The following is a 19,739-nucleotide window of genomic DNA, read 5'->3' on the forward strand; positions in this document are numbered from 1 at the left end:
TATGATATTAACGAATGTGACTTCTGGGTACGGCATAATAAAATGCATCAACATTTGGAAGATCTGCGTAACCAGTAAACCAATATTTTCCAAATGACAAATGCATGGGTGACAGATCCATTCTAAACGAAAAATGGACCAAAGGACCTTAGAGAGAGAGAATGAAAAACTCACTGATATAGTTTCAAATTCCACATGGCAACTGATCTTTAAGAAACTACTACTTGTACCGTTTTGGTATAGTATTAAAGAAGCATACCTACAATTATCTGAAAAGGGTATTAAAATACTTTCCCCTGGGCTGGCCTGGTGGCGCAGGGGTTAAGTGCGTGCGCTCCGCTGCGGCGGCCCGCGGTTCGCACGTTCAGATCCTAGGCGCGCACCGACGCACCGCTTGTCAAGCCATGCTGTGGCGGCGTCCCATATAAAGTAGAGGAAGATGGGCACGCATGTTAGCCCCAGGGCCAGTCTTCCTCAGCAAAAAGAGGAGGATTGGCAACGAATGTTAGCTCAGGGCTAATCTTTCTTACAAAAAAAAAACTTTCCCCTGTTTTGACTACATATTTGTGTGAGGCTAGATTTTCTTGATGTACTTCAACCCAAATAACATCACAACAGATTGAATGCAGAGCAGATATGAGAATCCAGTTGTCTTTTATTACGCTAGACATTAAAGAAATTTGCAAAAATGTAAAACAATGCCACTTCTCACTAAATGTTTTTATTTTGGAAAATATAGTTATTTTTCATACAAATACATTATTTACATTAACATGTAATAAGTTCATTATTCTTATTTTAAACAAATAGGTAGATTTAAATTTTTTGTTTTAATTTCTAATGTAAATATATCTCTAAATATAAATACATATATATCTATAAATATAAGTATATATTCATAATAAAATTATTAAATATATAAATTTTAAATAAATATAAATGTATAAATTATTAAATTATATAGTATCTATTATATATTAAATATATAAGTACATATATATATATACATATATCCCACAAACAGAATCCATTTAGGGTCCTCAGTAATTTTAGGAGTGCAAAAAGGTGAAACCAAAAAGTTTAAGAACTGCTGTGCATAGGTGGATTATGTGTTTTTTAAATCAAAATATTAAAAATAAAAGTGGTATCATATTATAGATACTGTTTCTCCATTTGCTTTTTTCACAGAATGAGGTATTGTGACTGTCAATGTCAGTACACATGAAACAACCCCAATTCTGTCCAGCAAAATAGTATTCCACTCTATGGTTAGTTTATACTTTAATCAACTCCTTATTAATGAACATTTAGAGCATTTCCAATTATTTAATATACAATATAATATGTCATAAACACTCTTGAAAATTCAAAAAATATTTATTGAGGGCCTAATATGCGCCAGGCACTGTTCGAGGACCTAGAGACCTAGAGGGAGGTAGCACTAAACGAGACAATCAACATTCCCTATGCTCAGAGAGTTTATATTCTATTCCAAGTACATCTTTACGTACATTTTGAAGTGCAAAAAATGAATTTCTAAAAGTAGAAATAAGAAGCCATTTTTAAAAATTCCTCTTAAAAAACAAAAACAATTTTATAAGCAATAGCCATTGCATTTTACCAACAGATTCTTCAACGGCATTGGGAATTACAAGGTTTTCATTTGATCAGTGCCATTACTTCCTAATATGAAACTAGCCAGTTATTTTAATATATCAAATTTTAAAATGTAGTAAAAAGTTTTATGAAGCAGAACTAATCTTGTAAGGCATAATGACTTATGTATAACTACTACCAGGATTTTTCAGACGGTGAAGATAACTATAGGCTGTTATTTAAAAAAAAAAAGTGTAGGGCCAGCCCGGTGGCGCAAGCGGTTAAGTGCGCACATTCCGCTGCGGCGGCCCGGGGTTCACCGGTTCGGATCCCGGGTGCGCACCGACGCACCGCTTGTTAAGCCATGCTGTGGCGGCGTCCCATATAAAGTAGAGGAAGATGGGCATGGATGTTAGCCCAGGGCCAGTCTTCCTCAGCAAAAAAGGGGAGGATTGGCATTGGATGTTAGCTCAGGGCTGGTCCTCCTCACAAAAAAAAAAAAAAAAAAAAAAAGTGTAATAACTTCTGCATTATTTATAAATATCAAAAAGTTGTAGCCAATGTAAGTATTTAATAATTGAGAAACAGTTTATATATGAGGTCATTTTAATGGGATATTATGAATTCAGAAATGATCATGATAAGAGGTAAACAGCTATATGCTTAAAAAAGCAAAACTACAACACTCAGTTTATATATATTTATAACTATAAAAGATATGTACTCAGTAAGAACTGGAAAAGAATGAAGAAAGTTATTTTTAACTTTTAATATTGCTTTAAAATGTTATGCAACAAAATTATAAAAAAATAATTTCAGGCAATTACTGTTTTAATCCTTATAAATACACTACTAGAAATCACTTTGTGTATTACTAAAAATTAAACAGAATTCATATTCACTTGCTCTAAAATTAGAGAAGAAAAAAGCTCTGATGAAGGAGCATCAAAAGAACATATTTCTGGTTACATTGCATGAATCATGATTAGATAAAGCAAAAGCTATACAGGACTCTGAAAATGCACAAAGCAAGATTAATATGGGTTATCTATGGAGCTGGAGACACTGTGTTGATTCCTCTATGTAATGTATAGGTTTTTAAAAAGGATTTTGCACTTAGTTTCTTTCAAGAATTTATCCTTCAAAGATGCAGACATATAGCACCCTTCAAAGACATAGATATTTAAAAAATAAAATGAAATATATATGTTGTATTTACCTGTATATATATATATGCTCTTTGGCTTGCATTACTACAACATAATATGCAGAATATTATGACATTTTTGCATTACTACATAAAACTGAAAGCTAGACTATAAACGTAAGTTTCAAATAAAAATTTGTTTTTACACATTAAAAAAACAAATTTCCAAGTTTGCTAGTTGTGTATTTTAAATATAAAAATTTTAGGAGGCTAAAGGTATTATAAATAGCATTACTGCCCTCATTAATGATCCTTAAAAATGTACATAATGGTTCAAATTAACAAGGACACCTACTCTAATAAGCCAAGTACATGGAGAAACAAAGAGCTTAAAACTTCTAGTTAAAAAATAAGGGTAGGGACGGCCCCATGGCTTAGCGGTTAAGTGCGTGAGCTCCGCTGCTGGCGGCCCGGGTTCGGATCCCGGGCACGCACCGATGCACCGCTTGTCCAGCCAGGCTGAGGCCACGTCCCACATACAGCAACTAGAAGGATGTGCAGCTATGACATACAACTATCTACTGGAGCTTTGGGGGAAAAATAAATAAATAAAAATTTAAAAATAAATAAAATATTAAAAAAAAAAATAAGGGTAAGAAGAGAGTATCTTGTTATTTTCCCATTTTCTGTTTTCCTTTCCCCATATTAACATCAATTAACACCACTCAGATACCCACTCACTATCTGGAATACAATAGAAACATAGAATGTTCCTTTAGAAATACACGTTTTCAAAAAACAATTGATAATTTATTTAAAACTTCATTAAAAGGATGTTGAGGTCTTAAATAGGCCATTACTTCCACAAACATTCTACACAGTACATAGAGTTCCACAGTATTATAAAGTGGAATTTTTGTAAAAGTAACAGTTGAGTTTTTTCTGGCTTACGTTAAACAGCTCATGCTAACACTGTAGCATTCACAGCATCTACCTGATTTTAAGAGCCCAAAGTGTTTCATTATTCACTTTTTGTAGCCACCTAGAAAGCTGTAAGTAAGGCAGGGGTAGGCCAACTCTTTCCGTAAAGGGCCAGAGAGTAAATTTTTTTTTTTTGGTGAGAAAGACTGTCCCTAAGCTAACATCTGTGCCCATCTTCTTCTATTCTTTTTGTATGTGGGACACTGCCACAGCATGGCTTGATGAGTAGTGTGTAGGTCTGCACCCGGGATCTGAACCCGCAAACCCTGGGCTACCGAAGTGGAGCTCATGAACTTAACCACTATACCCCCAGGCTGGCCCAGAGAATAAATATTTTAAGCTTTGTACTCATATACATTTATGACCTCTGTTACATAGTTTTTCTTAAGCAATCTTTAAAAATGTTGTAAAACACAGCTAGCACGCCATACAAAAACAGGCCCACGGTGGGCTGGCACAGTGGCATAGCGGTTAAGTGCATGTGCTCCACTTTGGCGGCCTGGGTTTTGCAGATTCGGATCCCGGGTGCACACTGATGCACCGTTTGTCAAGCCATGCTGTGGGGGTGTCCCATATAAAGCAGAGGAAGATGGGCACGGATGTTAGCCCAAGGCCAATCTTCCTCAGCCAAAAGAGGAGGATTGGCATCGGATGTTAGCTCAAGGCTGATCTTCCTCCCGCCCCCCCCCCCCCCCCCCCCAGAAAAAACAAACAGGCCCATGGGCTGTAGTTTGCCAGCCCTTGGGGTAAGGCATTCATCATAAAACATCATAAAACGCTCATTTTCTAAGAACTGATAACAAAAATCAGGAGAAAACTAAGTTTTTAATTTTTAAAGCAGGTCTATTATTATTGTTACTTACTACTATTTACTTATAGGCAATAGTTCAGTCAACGTACTGCTGACTGCTTCATATAAATCTTTCTAAATTCAAAGCATGTTTTCCCATATCTTTAACAAATCTATTGTAACACATTATGTGCATACACACACCCATGATTCCCAATTCCAAATTTATCTTATTTTCAAAATAACTGGCTAAAATTGTGTATTTTAAAAACCATGTCGGATGCTTTGAACTTGGATTACAGTTTCAAAGTACAAAAATAATACTGTTTCATGTAAAAGACTCAGCTCATTAAATAAAACAACAAAACATTAGTAAGGAGGGAAAAAGACTGACAAGAGAGAAGTCAAGCAAATATTAAAAACCTGTGGGGGATAGTTCACAAAGTGGATAATTTACATGGTAATGATAGCTATGTGGCTTTCCAGTTAGTGAATATTCTGGTTAGCTGTGAGATGATGTATGCTATACGTCAGATGCTACCTTTTAAATTAACTAAAGTGACACACAGAAATCAATACAACAGTGAATATGATTTAATTCTTGATCTTTCACCTCCAGGAATATTGGAAAGAACACTGTCCTTACAATCAAGCAGGCCTGGGATCAGATCACGACTCCATCACTGACTACCTATATGTATAACCTTCAGTGGGGATAAGAGAAAATACGTCATTTATGCGTATGCTTCTACTTTGATCGCTTCAGATCCTAACCCCTTTTCAGGATTAGTCCCTTGCCCACTCAATAGATGAAGCTAGGGGTTACAAACCTAGTCCTTCCATCTAAGAGGCAGAACGGCATAGTGAGAAGAGCAAGTACTTGATCTTACTCCCATTTCCATCACTTACTTGCTAGATGACCTAGTCATTAAACCCCTATGAGCTTTAGTTTCGTTATCATGTGGGTCTGATACCACCTACCTTGCCGGGTCATTGTGCAATTAGAGGTAACGTAAAGAAAATACTAAGATAAATTGTACTTGATAAATTATAATTATTATGAAACTTCTCCCTCATTCCACTTCTCAGAACACTTATTTTTCCACCAAGACACAATTTTATTAACAATGATTAGCACTCCAAGCTAGGCCATGAAAGTCCATCCAACCCCATAATTTGGCACATTTACAGCTATCTTCTTTCCCATTATTTTCTTCACAAATCTTAAACATATTCACTGTGGTAAAGATTAAACAGGTTTTTAAAGTGACCTAGGAAATGAACTGCCATTCATTACATCATCCTATTGGAAAGTCATCATACAAAGCTCCCACCATTTAACTTAAAAACCAATCTATGTCAGGGGCTGGCCCCGCGGCTTAGCAATTAAGTGCGCACACTCCACTACTGGCGGCCCTGGTTCGGATCCGGGCGCGCACCGACACACGGCTTCTTCAGCCATGCTGAGGCAGCGTCCCACATACAGCAACTAGGAGGATGTGCTGGGGCTTTGGGGAGAAAAACAGAAAAAAAAAGGAGGAGGATTGGCAATAGATGTTAGCTCAGGGCCAGTCTTCCTCAGCAAAAAGAGGAAGATTGGCATGGATGTTAGCTCAGGGCTGATCTTCCTCACAAAAAAACCAAACAACAAAAAACCAATCTATGTCGTTTCATGAAAATATATAATACTATGTATTCCCTAAATGTTCCACCAGAGGGACCTCTTAACCTTTCACAAATCAAAACAAGCTTTCAACCTCAAAAATGATGAATAAAAAGCTCAAGAAAACCACTGGGGGAGTTAGAAAAACAGTATTTAAATCATTTAAATTAGTTGTTGCATTTAAATTTCTTTTGAAGGCAAAAGTGGGAGAAATAAAATAAGAATGAAATGTAAAGAATCAAATTCAAGAAAATAAAAAAATTTTTACTGAGGCTTATTTATTCACTCATTTTACTCCATCAAACCAATATTGTGCTTAAAATGCAGTAGAAGTTGGGGAAAAATTAGCTTACATGCACACCCTTAGGAGTTCTACACATTCTTGGGCTCATTGACTTCTGAATGCAAAAGCTCAATTGTGTTGCTGGTGAAACCAGAGTATAAACACACGAAACGTACAACAATAGATCTCTCTCCATAAGCAGAAAGTCTACAATATATATATTATCATCATTGTTTCATATCAGCTTTGTAGTTAGGTTCTTCCATATTTATGCTAGAACTTGGGTAAAATAAAATAAAATAGCCAATTTTGGTTAGGTTTTGCTAAAACTGTCATTCCAAATGAGAAAGTAATTTGGTAACATATGTCAAAAGCATTAACAAAAGTTCATGCTCGCTCTTTGAACAAGTAATTTCCTTTCTAGGACTATTTCCTAAGGAAATGATCAGAAAATCAAATACTATATGCAAAGATTAAGAGTGCTTTCATAATACTGAAAAACCACAAACCAAGACAATATAATCATGTAAAGAAACATTATCAAGTGATAAAAACAGTTTTCAAAAACCTGAACAATGACATGGGAAAATGCTCATAATAACTTTAAGGAAAAACTATATAAGTATTTATAATATGAAATATTTATAGCAATATTAATTTTGGGGAAAAAATACAAGAAAAGACTAGAGAAAAATGGACAAAAACGAGTGGTTAACCTTAGGTGGTGAATTTGAAATGCTTTTTCCCTTTTATTTTCCATATAAGTTAATGTTATATTGAAAAAAATAAGCAGTATTAGAAATAGTACTTAAAAGCTTTTATCTAGAGCTTAAAATTTTATTTTTTGGGAAAAATTCCTGTTTAATGTTCTTTTTTTTTTAGTAGCAGTCCAAACTGCATCTTTGGTGGTGACAAGCCATAGCAGGCTTCACAGCATTTGAAAACCTGAAAATGGGATTCCAAAAAGAAAAGCTTAACAAACACAAATACACACACACACACACACAAATCCAAACATATAAGAAGGATATTAACATGTCTCCTCTTACATTCTAATTCCACAGTGTACATTCTAACGTTACCCTGTAACACGTCACTCAGCTAATTAAGAGATGGAATTAGTTCAAAATATTTTGTAAAAATATACATTAAATTAAACTCCACTGAATTAAAAAAAAGGCAAAACAGTCAGAAACATAATTTCAGATAAAAGATATAAAAACCTTTTTGAAGACTGGAGTTCGTTAGCACTAATTTTTTTCTTTACTCAATACAGGCAGTTCTCAGCTCAGCTCCCGCCTGGGTGCTTCCAGGAACTCTTCTGCTGCCAGTCTGGAGTCCAGTCCATCCCTTGCCCCCTGCTGCTGCTTGGCTTACACTCCCACTGGTCTCAACCCCGGTTCTGTCCCTTCTTTTTACCTTATCCTCTTGCTGATCCACAGCTGCGACCAAACAGCTGCGGGAGGGGAAAGGAAGGAGCTTAACCACCCTTCCACACCAACCCTGCCTCTTCCTCAGCTCCGGCTTCACGACTGATCACTATCCTGTCCCCAAACCCTAGCCCATCCCTTTAGTCCTTCAAATATAGTAGTCAGTAGATTTTAAGAGTCTCAGGGTTCTTCTGAAATGTAAATTAATCTTGCTCCAGGAATTTATGCTCAACCATAACACGTATCTGTGCCATAACCTCTCTAAGAGATTTAGCTGGAAAAAAAAAGAGAAAGCAGGAAGGAAGCCCTGGTTGGGTCAGTTTTTCCTAACGCTAGAAGTAAAAACACTCTCAAATATCTCATAAGGAACCACTTGCTTGTTTTGGATTCCCACATGCTACGCCCTCTTCCTGGAATATTTTATTCCACATCCACTTTAGCCTCCTCAATCCAATCCCTTCTTTGCCCCGACCCCTCCAATCCACCTAGCAATTCTTCCAACTCTTAAGAGCTCCATAATCATAACCCTTCCTTACTTAAGATCTTTTTGGATCCTGATTCTTTTTTTTTTTTTTGGTGAGGAAGATCAGCCCTGAGCTAACATCTGATGCCAGTCTTCTTCTTTTTGCTGAGGAGGATTGGCCCTGGGCTAACATCCCTGCCCATCTTCCTCTACTTTATATGGGATGCCGCCACAGCATGGCTTGACAAATGGTGCGTCAGTACGCCCCTGGGATCCGACCCTGCAAACCCCAGGCCGCCAAAGCAGAGCACGTGCACTTAACCGCTACGCCACCAGGCCAGCCCCTGGATCCTGATTCTTTAGCTATCCAATCTACCAGCTATTACACTATCCAGAAATTTGTCTGTCATCAATGTTCTCATCTAGGTCAAAGCTGAAAATTAAGAAGAGAACAAGGTTGAGTGGTGAATCCTGTAGCATGTTATTAGAATCCTCTCTCCAGAATCACACTGATCTAATTAGTTAAGTAACACAGAAAGATATAAAACTTATTAGGAAGCTACTATAAGCTTCTACTAATAAGGCACTGAGCTAGGTACTTTATATACCCACTTAAGTCTCCCAACAACTCTGAAAGGTATTAGTAACAGTCCCACTTTCACAGTGAGAAATAAGTAAAGAAAAGTGAAGGGACTTCACCACAGCTTCTATGTGGCAGTGCTAGAATCTAAATCCACATCTAATTTCCATCATATTGTATTGTCTTAACATCTCTTGGGTATCTACATATACATCATGGATTAAATTAAAAACTGAGTCCACATTTCTCTTTTTTGACAAGCACATCATGGGAGATTGTCACCAAAACCTTGCTGAGAGCCTTAGAACATACTATATTATAAATTAAAAAAAAAGAGGGGGTGACAGCAGCAAGATGACAGAATAGGAAGCTCCAGTCCCTCCTTCCCCCATGGAGACACAAATTCAACAATACACAGACCAATTCCTCTCTAAGAAATCCAGAAACCAGTTACGAGGCTCCTGCACCCCCAGCAAGCACGAACGAGCCGCATGGAAGCCAGCAGGAAAATTCATAGCACTCCCACTCCAGAGCCCCTTCGCCAGGCACAGCGTGGTGCGGTGGAGAGAAAATTCCCAACTCCTGGCTTCTCCTTGAGGAGAGAAAGAGAAGACTGCAACATATGTCTACCGTTCAGACTTTTCAGGGGGCTACCAGAGGGCTTGGTTGCTGTGTTGCCTGAATCTAAGCACTGACAGGTAAAGGCACCAGGTAGGTAACAAAGGCAACCGTGTGAACTAGCACACACTCACTAGCCATCACCCCTCCCCCCAGCTCAGTGCAGAATGATGGGGAGACAACCCCCAACTCCTGGCTTCTCCCTGAGGAAGGAAAGAGTTGGAGCGCATGTCCAATGTTCCAGTTTCTCAGGGAGCGGCCCGAGGGACTGGTTTGTGTATCACCTGTCTCAGAGCACTGATGAGACCTGATGTAGTCTAGATGCCTGGGAGTTGCTGAGAAGAAAAGAGCTGGACAGTTTGCTGCTGCTCCAGAGGACTCACAGTACAGCAAAGAGACACCAGAGGGAGCAAGAGATTACAAGCTCCTGAAAAAAGAAACCTACAAAACCTCTCTAGTTGGGAATTTACACCCACAAGCCCAGAGAAGATGCATTCACAGAAAAGGTTTGAGAGGACCCCAGAATCTTCATCTGAGCTCACAGGTGAAGGTCTTCCCCCGCATGAAGGTGGTCCATAAAGACTGGAAGATGTGGTTGTGTTTTCAAATGCATAGATCCCAACATAAAATAACAAGGCACACCATGGAAACAAGGAAATATGGCCCCCACTAAAGGAACAAAAGAAATCTCCAGAAACTGACCCTAAAGAAACTGAAGTGTATGAATTACCTGACAAAAAATTCAAAATAACTGTCACAAAGATGCTCAATGAGCTCAGGAAAACAATGCATGAATAAAATGAGAATATCAATAAAGAGATAGAAAACATTGAAAAGAACCAAACAAAATGTGGAGCTGAAGAATATACAATAACTGAATTGAAAAATTCACTAGATGGGTTCAACAGCTAACTTAAGCAGAAGAAAGAATCAAGGAACTCAAAGGTAAGCCATTTGAAATTATCCAGTCAGAGAAACAAAAAGAAAAAAAATAAGGACCAAAGAACAAAGAAGAATGAAGGAAGCTTAAGGGACTTAGGGGACATCATCAACCAGACCAATATATGCATGATGAAGTCCCAGAAGGAGAAGAGAGAAAGGAACAGAAAGTTTATTTGAAGAAACAATGACAGAAAACTTCCCAAATCTTGAGAAAGAAATGGACAGACTCAAGAAGTCCACTAGCTTCTTATGGGATACAGCAAAAGCAGTACTATGAGGGAAGTTTATAGTGGTAAATGCCTACATTAAAAAAGAAGAAAGATCTCAAATAAACAACATAACTTTATGCCTCAAGGAACTAGAAAAAGAAGAACAAGCTAAGCCCAAAGTTAGCAGAAGGAAATTATAAAGATTAGAGCTGAAATATACAGAATAGAGAATAGAAAAAAATCCAAGAAACAAAGAGTTGGTTTTTTTGAAAAGATCAGCAAAATTAACAAACCCTTAGCTAAGAGAAAGAGAGAGAAGATTCAAATCAATAAAACCAGAAATGAAAGAGGAGATATTACAACTGATGTCACAGAAATACAAAGGATCATAAAAGACTACTATGAACCATTATTCGCCAACGAACTGGATAACCCCCTCCAAAAAGGATAAATTCCTAGAAGCATATAACCTATCAAGACTGAATAACCAAGACTGAAATAGAAAATCTGAACAGACAGATAACTAGTAAGGAGGTTGAATCAGTAATCAAAAACCTCCCAACAAAAAAAAAAAGTCCAGGACCCAATGGCTTCACTGGAGAATTCTACCAAATACTTAAAGAATTAACACTAATCCTCAAATTCTTTCAAAAAATTGAAGAGGAGGGAACCGTTCTACACTCATTTTATGAGGCCAGCATTACTCTGATACCACAACCAAACAAAAACAATACAAGAAATATAGACCAATATCCCTGATGAATATAGATGCAAAAAATCCTCAACAAAATACCAGCAAACCAAATTCAACAGCAAAGGATCATAAACCATGACCAAGTGGGATTTATTTCTGGATTTCAAGGATGGTCCAACAAACAAAAACCTATCAATGTGCTATATCACATTAATAGAACAAAGGATAAAAATCACATGATCACCTCAATAGATGCATAAAAAGCATTTGACCAATTCAACACCTTTTCATGATTAAAAACACTCAACAAACTAGAAATAGAAGCAATTTGTATCAACAGAATAAAGGCCATATATGAAAAACCCACAGCTAATATCATATTCAACAGTGAAAAACTGCAAATCTTTCCTTGGAGATCAGGAACAAGGCAAGGACTTCCACTGTTGTCATTTCCATTCAATACATAATACTGGAAGACCTAGCTAGAGCAATTAGGTAAGATAAGGAAATAAAGGCGTCCAAATTGGAAAGGAAGAAGTAAAATTATTTCTGTTTATAGAAGACATGATCTTATACATAGAAGACCCTACAGATTCCACAAAAAAAACCATTAGAACAAGCAAATTCAGCAATGTTACAGGATAAAAAAACAAAAACATATAAAAATTAGTTGCATTTCTATACACTAAAAAGGAACAATCAAAAAAGGAAATTAAGAAAATCCCATTTACAATAGCATTAAAAAGAATAAAATACTCAGGAATAAACTTTATTTAAGAGGCAAAAGACTTATACACTTAAAACTACAAAACATTGCTAAAAGAAATTCAAGACACAAATAAATGGAAAGGCATCCCATGTTCATGGATTGGAAGACTTAATACTGTTTAAATGTCCATACTACCCAAAGAAATCTACAGATTCAATGCAATCCCCGTCAAAATCCCAATGGCATTTTTTCAGAAATAGAAAATTAATCTTAAAATTCATATGGAAACTTTGGACTCTGAACAGCCAAAACAATTTTGAGCAAGAACAAAGCTGGAGTCCTCACATTACCTGACTTCAAAACATATCACAAAGTTACAGCAATTAAAAGAGTATGTACTGGCATAAAGACACATATAGACTAAGAGAAGAAAACAGAGAAATAAACTCACACATACATGGTCAACTGATCTTCAACAAGGGTACTAAGAACACACAATGGGAAAAGGATAGCCTGTTCAACAAATAGGGTTGAGAAAACTGGATTTTCACATGCAAATGAATGAAACTGGACCCTTGTCTTACACTATACACAGACATCAACTCAAAATGGATTAAAAACTTAAACATAAGACCTGAAACTATAAAACTCCTAGAAGAAAATACAGGGAAAAAGCTTCATGACATTGTCTTGAAAATGATTTTCTGGATATGACACCACAGGAACAGGCAACAAAAGCAAAAACAGAAAAGTGGGACTACATGAAACTAAAGAGCTTGTGCACAGCACAGGAAACAATCAACAGAGTGAAAAAGCAACCTACAGAATGGGAGAAAATATTTGCAAATCACATATCTGATAAAGGCTAATATTTGAAATAAACAAGGAACTCCTACAACTGAATAACAACAACAACAAAAAATCAAATAACCTGATTAAAAAATGGGCAAAGAACTTGAATAAACATTTCTCCAAAGAAGACATACAAATAGGTATATGAAAAGATGCTCAAGATCACTAACCATCAGGGAAATGCAAATCAAAACCACAGTGAGATATCACCTCACCTGTTAGAACCGCTATTATCAAAAAACAAAAAAGCATTTTTGAGGATGTGGAGAAAACGGAACCCTTGTAAACTGTTGTTGGGAATGTAAAATGGTACAGCTGCTATGGAAACCAGGAGGGAGGTTCCTCAAAAAATTAAAAATAGAACTATCATATGATCCAGCAATCCCACTTCTGGGTATTTATCCAAAAGAATTGAAAACAGAATCTAAGAGGTATTTTCACTCTCACGTTCACTGCAGTATTATTCACAATAGCCAAGAAGTGGAAACAATCTAAATGTCCATCAACAGATCAATGGATAAAGAAAGTGTGATACACACACAAACATACACAATGGAATATTAGTCAGCCTTAAAAAGAAGGAAATCCTGTCATATATTACAACATGGATGAACCTTGAGGACATTATGCTAAGTGAAATTAGCCAGTCACAGAAGGACAAACACCGTGTGATTCCATTTCTCTGAGGTATCTACTGTAGTCAAACTCATAGAAGCAGAAAGTGGAATGAGGGTGGCCAGGGACTGGGAGGAGGGGGGAGTGGGCAGGTGCTGTGCAATGGGTACAGCGACTCAGTCATGCAAGGTGAAAAAGTTCTAGAGATCTGCTGTACAACGGTGCACATATAGTTAATAATTCTGTACACTTAAAAATTTAATAGGATAGATCTCATGTTATGTGTTTTTTACCACAATAAAAAAAAAGAGAAATAAAGTTTGTACGATGTGACGTGTTTGCAATGAACCCATGCCAGCTCCTGTGGATCACTATTTCCATTTGCAAGTATTCACATCTTTATGGACTGACATCAAGCTCCTCATGGTTTTCAAAATGCACTTTCTTCTTTTTGGGAATCAGAATGACACTTGTCCATCTGAACCTTCTAGTACCTTTCCTTTCATCTAGAATTTCCTAAAGATTACTTATAGTGGTTTAGAAAATTCATCCACAAATTCTCTTAGTACCTTGAAATGAAATTAACCCAGGGCAGAAAATTTGAAATAAATGACCATGGTTAGATGCTTACCTTCTTTCTTACATGCTACTTACCTGTCTCAATTTCCCTCTCAATGTTTGTACCCTTTCCAAATTAATGTGCACTCTCATAGAGAATGTTCCAGAACAAACTTTAGTAATTTCACTTTATCTTGCTCACATTACACCAAACAGCAAACCCAAGCTTTTAACAGTACAATTAAAGTAATCAAATGCATGGTACTTTTGATATAAGTTGTAATGATTTACATAAACGTTAAGAATATAGCCATTAAAACCTGAATTTCACTGCTTACTTTTAGATATGCAGCTGCCTCTTGGACAGAAAGTGTTCTCTGACCAGAACTGCCACATTCATGATCTCCTGGAAAGATCAGCATATTATTAATTTTGAATCAGTACTACGTTAAACAGAAGAAAACAAATATGATTAATCAAAATATTTTACAAATTACACAATTATAGGTTATATTATTAATATCAGTAAAGAAAGAAGATGAGCAATATTACTTACATTTTCTAGAAAAAAATTCCAGTAAGTAATATAAATAAACAATTATCTTTATATAAACCACAACCTTTAAATGCATTTCAGTCTAAGTAGGAATATATCTTCCTCTTATATTCCCAACTAAGCTGTTAGCCAGGGTAGGAACATGTCACACGGATGCCTATGCACAGCTCTTGGCACACAGAAGGCCCTCCAAAGACATATTGTTTTTCAAGGGGGAAAGTTCATTGTGCTAACTTATACACCTATTACCAAAGATAATAATTCAAGGGTTCAAATAAGTTTGAATCAAAATGTGCACTTTCAGAGTACAACTAAACCCATATTTAGCAAGGGGTGTCCATGCTTTAAAAATTATTGTAACACAGATCAAGAGGGAAATTAGATAGAAGCTTCTAGCTATGATCTGGTTTCTATAAAGGGATATACTACAGACAAAAGTTTGGAAAACTACATTTTCCTTTTCTTGTAGCTGTTTATAAGAAAAGAATCCAAAGCCTTTTCTTTCAGGCTATCTGTGGTTATTAGAGATCAATTATCCTTATACTAAACTTCAATTGTAAGTTTGTCCTGCACTGTTTCTTTCAAGTAGTTTTTAAAAATCTTTTAATATGAAAGTACAACTTAAAGTAAAATTCTTGACAAATTTTTCTATTATAAAAGCAACCACGTTCCTATTTATCAGTTTTGTTCAAGCAGCCAGATTTTAATGGTCATAGTTGTAAAAAGAGAAGAAATACCTATTAGATGAACAAGTAAGTCTTCAAATTTTATAATACACCCTCAGAGTCAGATTCCATAGATCTACAGCAGAGGTCAGCAAACTACAGCCCACTGACTAAATCTGGCCTTCCGCTGGTTTTTATAAATATTATTGGAACACAGCGACACTTCACACCACAAAGTTTGCCGACCCTGCTCCAGAGGAAGGAATCTATATCTTTAAAAGCACCCCAGATTATGCTGATCCAGCACACTTCATAAAACAATGCTAGGGAGACAGCTGTAGAAGCTTGTGGTAGCAATATCAGGAACTCCTAGCTAGAGTATACACTTAACCTACTTCTGGGTGCTACAGCATACCAAATAAAAGTTACTAGCTTGCAGTGTACAAATATGACAGTATGTCAGCCAGTGCAAAGAAGGCTTGTAGTGATATACACAGAATCACGAGCCTAAAAAACCTGACCATAATTAAGGACCCAAAGGAAAAAACTGAAGATTGGTGAGAGGAGGGGGGACTGTCAGGATCCTAAATGCCTCCATTCAACCAGAGAAGTTCCACATTTACCTACTAGACTTCTACCAATGATCTGGCTTCTATAAAAGGATCAGCTACATACAAAAGTTTGGAAAACTACATTTTTTCCTTTCTTGTAACTGTTTATAAGAAGAGAATCCCAAGTCTTTTCTTTCAGGTTATATGTGAAATAAGAATATCTAAAAAAAAGTTAAAAGGCAATAAACAGATAAGCTGCTACTACAGCTTTTACACGCTAAACTTGCTACCAATTTACCTATAGTATTCTAATTGCAGATATGTTGATACCTGAGAGCTTTCAAAGACTTACTAAGAGCAGAATATGAGGAAAATGCAATGAATCAGGAGAAAAAATTCTAGAATATATTGGCTTTATCCAAGGAAATGACACCTATATAACCACCAAAGGAAAATCTGCACTTTTATATTTAATTTAGGATTTTAGCTAACACATTGCTTACCCAATTCAACTGATGTTTAAGCTTTCAGGACTTTTTGTTACTATTAATGCAATAAAGAAATCTGACTGACTTTAGAATTACACTGTATAATACCACATACAATGTTGTTCATCTAATACATATGGCAGGCAGGAAAAAGGCCTTGACTAAACATATCTATAAAAATAAAAATCCACTCCATATAGGTAATAAGAACTTCTAAAGAGAGAATATTCCATAAACATAACACCGGACTTGGGAAAAACTATTTCTACTAATATAGCATGCTACGTATGCAAATTAATTTTAAAACATTTTTAGAGACTATGAACGTTAAAACAATTACCTGCAAGCTGTGCCAATCGATCATGAAGCTTGTATAAAGTGTTCATCATGAGATTTTTTTCACTTTCCTAAAATTGAAAGAAATTATTATAAAATATCCAAGAAAAAAAAACACACACCATAATGCTATTCAAAAAGAAAAACAATGGGCCGGCCCCGTGGCTTAGCGGTTAAGTGCGTGCGCTCCACTGCTGGCGGCCCGGGTTCGGATCCTGGGCGCGCACCGACGCACCGCTTCTCCGGCCATGCTGAGGCCGCGTCCCACATGCAGCAACTAGAAGGATGTACAGCTGACATACAACTATCTACTGGGGCTTTGGTGGAAAAATAAATAAATAAATAAAATTTAAAAAAAGAAAAACAGTAAATGAATTTAAAATCATAGAAGCTACATAATCTGAAAGACAAATTCATATTTAAACAATGGCTACATATTTTGAAGAAACTTTAATTTAAGAATCTAAATTAGCCCTCTAAATATTTTACTTTCTTGATCTTGATCGGGAAATTGGCACTAAAGTTAGTGCTAAAAAGGTCTCAGACACAACAAACTCCCCCTACCACAAAAGCAATGCTCCAAATCCCCCTCCACACAATGCATGCTCATGTGTATTGTTCTTAGGAGACTGTTTTCTTCAAGGTTGCCCTTCATGTTTTGTCTTAATCTGACTTAACCACATAGTAATAAGGGAATGAGTATTGACACTTTGATTTTCCCTCAATCTTTCCGAGGTTCCCAAAGTGGCCCTGTATAAATTTACAAACCATTAAAGTGAAACAAACATTTAATGTATATCTACCAAGAGTTAAGAACTGTTCTCAGCCAATCAAGAGACCCAGTGAACAAGATGGTTCCTGTCCTCAAGGGCAAAAACATATTAAGTGTTATATTACACTTGCAAACCAAGTATAACGTAAATACAGAAGAGGGAGAGAGGGGGAGAGAGGTCCGTTTATGGAAGAGAGAATATGTGAGTTGGGCTTTACAGGAAGAATAGAATCGAGCATTCCAGGCAAAAGGAACAGCATGAGCAAAGATACGAAGGAAAAAAAGCAGTGGTTATATTTCCTACATAACCAGTAGCCTACTGTGACTCAGCAAACTACCGGAAAAGTAGTTTGGGATCAACTGCTAGAGAGCCCTAAATACCAAGACAAAGAGTTTGACTTCATGCTGAAAGTTTAGCAGGAGGAAAGTAAAACAGACTTGTGCATCAGGAATAGTACTCTGACTATACCAAAGGAGACGAGAGATGAGACTATTGCAATGTCTAAGCACCCTGCCAAGTAGTCTAAAGCAATGAGACCTCAATTTAAGAGCAATTAAATTAAGAGGGACCGACAGAAGCAATGGGGGAGGGGAGGTAAGGAGAGGGGGTAATTACAGGTTATTGCACTATTTGAAATAAACTCATGATTCATGAGGGGGCTGTGTCTTTATTATTTCTTTTCTTCCTGAAGTGTCTAACAAAACAGGATTACCGGATGAATATGACTAGGAGCAAATTCAGACAGCATATAAAAAGCAGGGAAAGTAACATTCACATGCCCAACGACATGTAACCTCATCCATTTATATTTTCATGCCATATGTTCAGGGACAGAAGAGACAAGTTTGCACACTCTGGGTGGCATGCTTCTGCCAATGCAGCTTTAATCAGTGACACTAGGAAGAAAAGAACTCATCTAAGCCTCCTCAATCCTACCAGCAGCGTCCCTGGTTTGAAGCGAGATGGCTGATGCAGGTAAGCGACATTCTCTCAGCTGATTATTTGTCTTCCAACCGTTTTGCTTCTCCCCAACCCCAATACTATCTCAACCAGATTCTGAATCGTCCTTATCTTCGCATAAGCTTAAAAATCCAAACTGCAAAAATCAGATTTCAAAAAGTAACTGCAGGGGGTGAAATCCAGGATTCTGAAAGCTATGCATTTGTGATACATTAAACCACAAAATTGTTTTAATAAATATGTTCACTATAATAGGACGAGGAGTTCCAATGATAGTGTAGCTTGTGGACTTGATACATAAAACCCAGGTAAATCTGATTAAGCTCTGGTATTCAGAGCAAAACTCAGAAGCTGAGTTTTGAAGTTTGTTTCCTCCCTTATCTGGAAAAGAGACAGATTTCCTTTTTGTTTTGTTATGTCCTGATCATGCCCATCCCCACTCCCCTTTCAAAAACTCCCCCACTCCTCTTTCAAATCCAAAAATTTGACACCTGTCCGCTGTGATTACATCTTTAATGAACATCAGAGGCTTGGGATTAAACTTCATCTTTTGATTCACAGATACTAACACTGGACTAGATAAGTAGAAGAAATAACAAAACCTAATTAGACATAACTGGATCTTATACTGAATAACATACATAATGTTACATTCCCATACAAATAATTTAAGCATCCAAAAAGCTCAACTATAATTTTTTTCAAGAATTATTTTTCCAATGGCAACTTATTCAAAATGACCATCTATATATTACAAGGGTCTCAAGTGCCATCCAAACGATCAATTAAATTATGATCTAAATAGTTTTTATGGAGTGTGTTCTTAATGTAAACAAATCAATTTTGAGAAAGAAATAGACAGGCTTTGGCTCAATTATCTTCAGCACCAGTATATGCTACACTAGAAATAATTCTGAAAAGCATGTAAATCAAATTTTAAAGTTACTTTCCTAAAGAAACATACTGGCTTATAGTTTTATTACAGCCTTCTTCCAGTCTGACTGCTTTTCAGATTGTCTCCTAACATTCAGCTTGAAATGTGCCTAACTACTGGCTTCCCTAATCACTCTAAAAACAAGTTAAAGATCTACAAATAAATCCGTATTTAAAGTTAGCCTTCAAGTAACCTTTCATTAAACAAAAATAATTTTATAATTTGCAATAGTCACCTTCTAATTGTCTGTTTTGGTAAAGCCAGATTTTCTTTTAGTAACACATACATCATTTTCTGAAGCAAAGTTCTCATTCTTTGGGGGGAGAAAATCAAACTGTAGGGTAAC

The 19,739-nt window shown here is 36.5% G+C and overlaps 1 protein-coding gene across 1 annotated transcript in view; it reads right to left on the bottom strand.

Moving 5' to 3' along the window:
- The window catches only part of LEMD3 (LEM domain containing 3), a 66,418-nt gene that overhangs the window by 13,413 nt on the left and 33,266 nt on the right, over positions 1 to 19,739 (bottom strand). Inside the window, exons 3-4 of the mRNA XM_058557708.1 lie at positions 16,731 to 16,797; positions 14,469 to 14,536 (exon numbers count right to left, since the gene is read on the bottom strand). Of these exons, the coding sequence (XP_058413691.1) occupies positions 14,469 to 14,536; positions 16,731 to 16,797 (135 nt within the window). The remainder of the gene's footprint in view (positions 1 to 14,468; positions 14,537 to 16,730; positions 16,798 to 19,739) is intronic.

The sequence above is a fragment of the Diceros bicornis genome, chromosome 17, assembly GCF_020826845.1.
Source record: "Diceros bicornis minor isolate mBicDic1 chromosome 17, mDicBic1.mat.cur, whole genome shotgun sequence".
Classification (NCBI taxonomy): domain Eukaryota; kingdom Metazoa; phylum Chordata; class Mammalia; order Perissodactyla; family Rhinocerotidae; genus Diceros; species Diceros bicornis.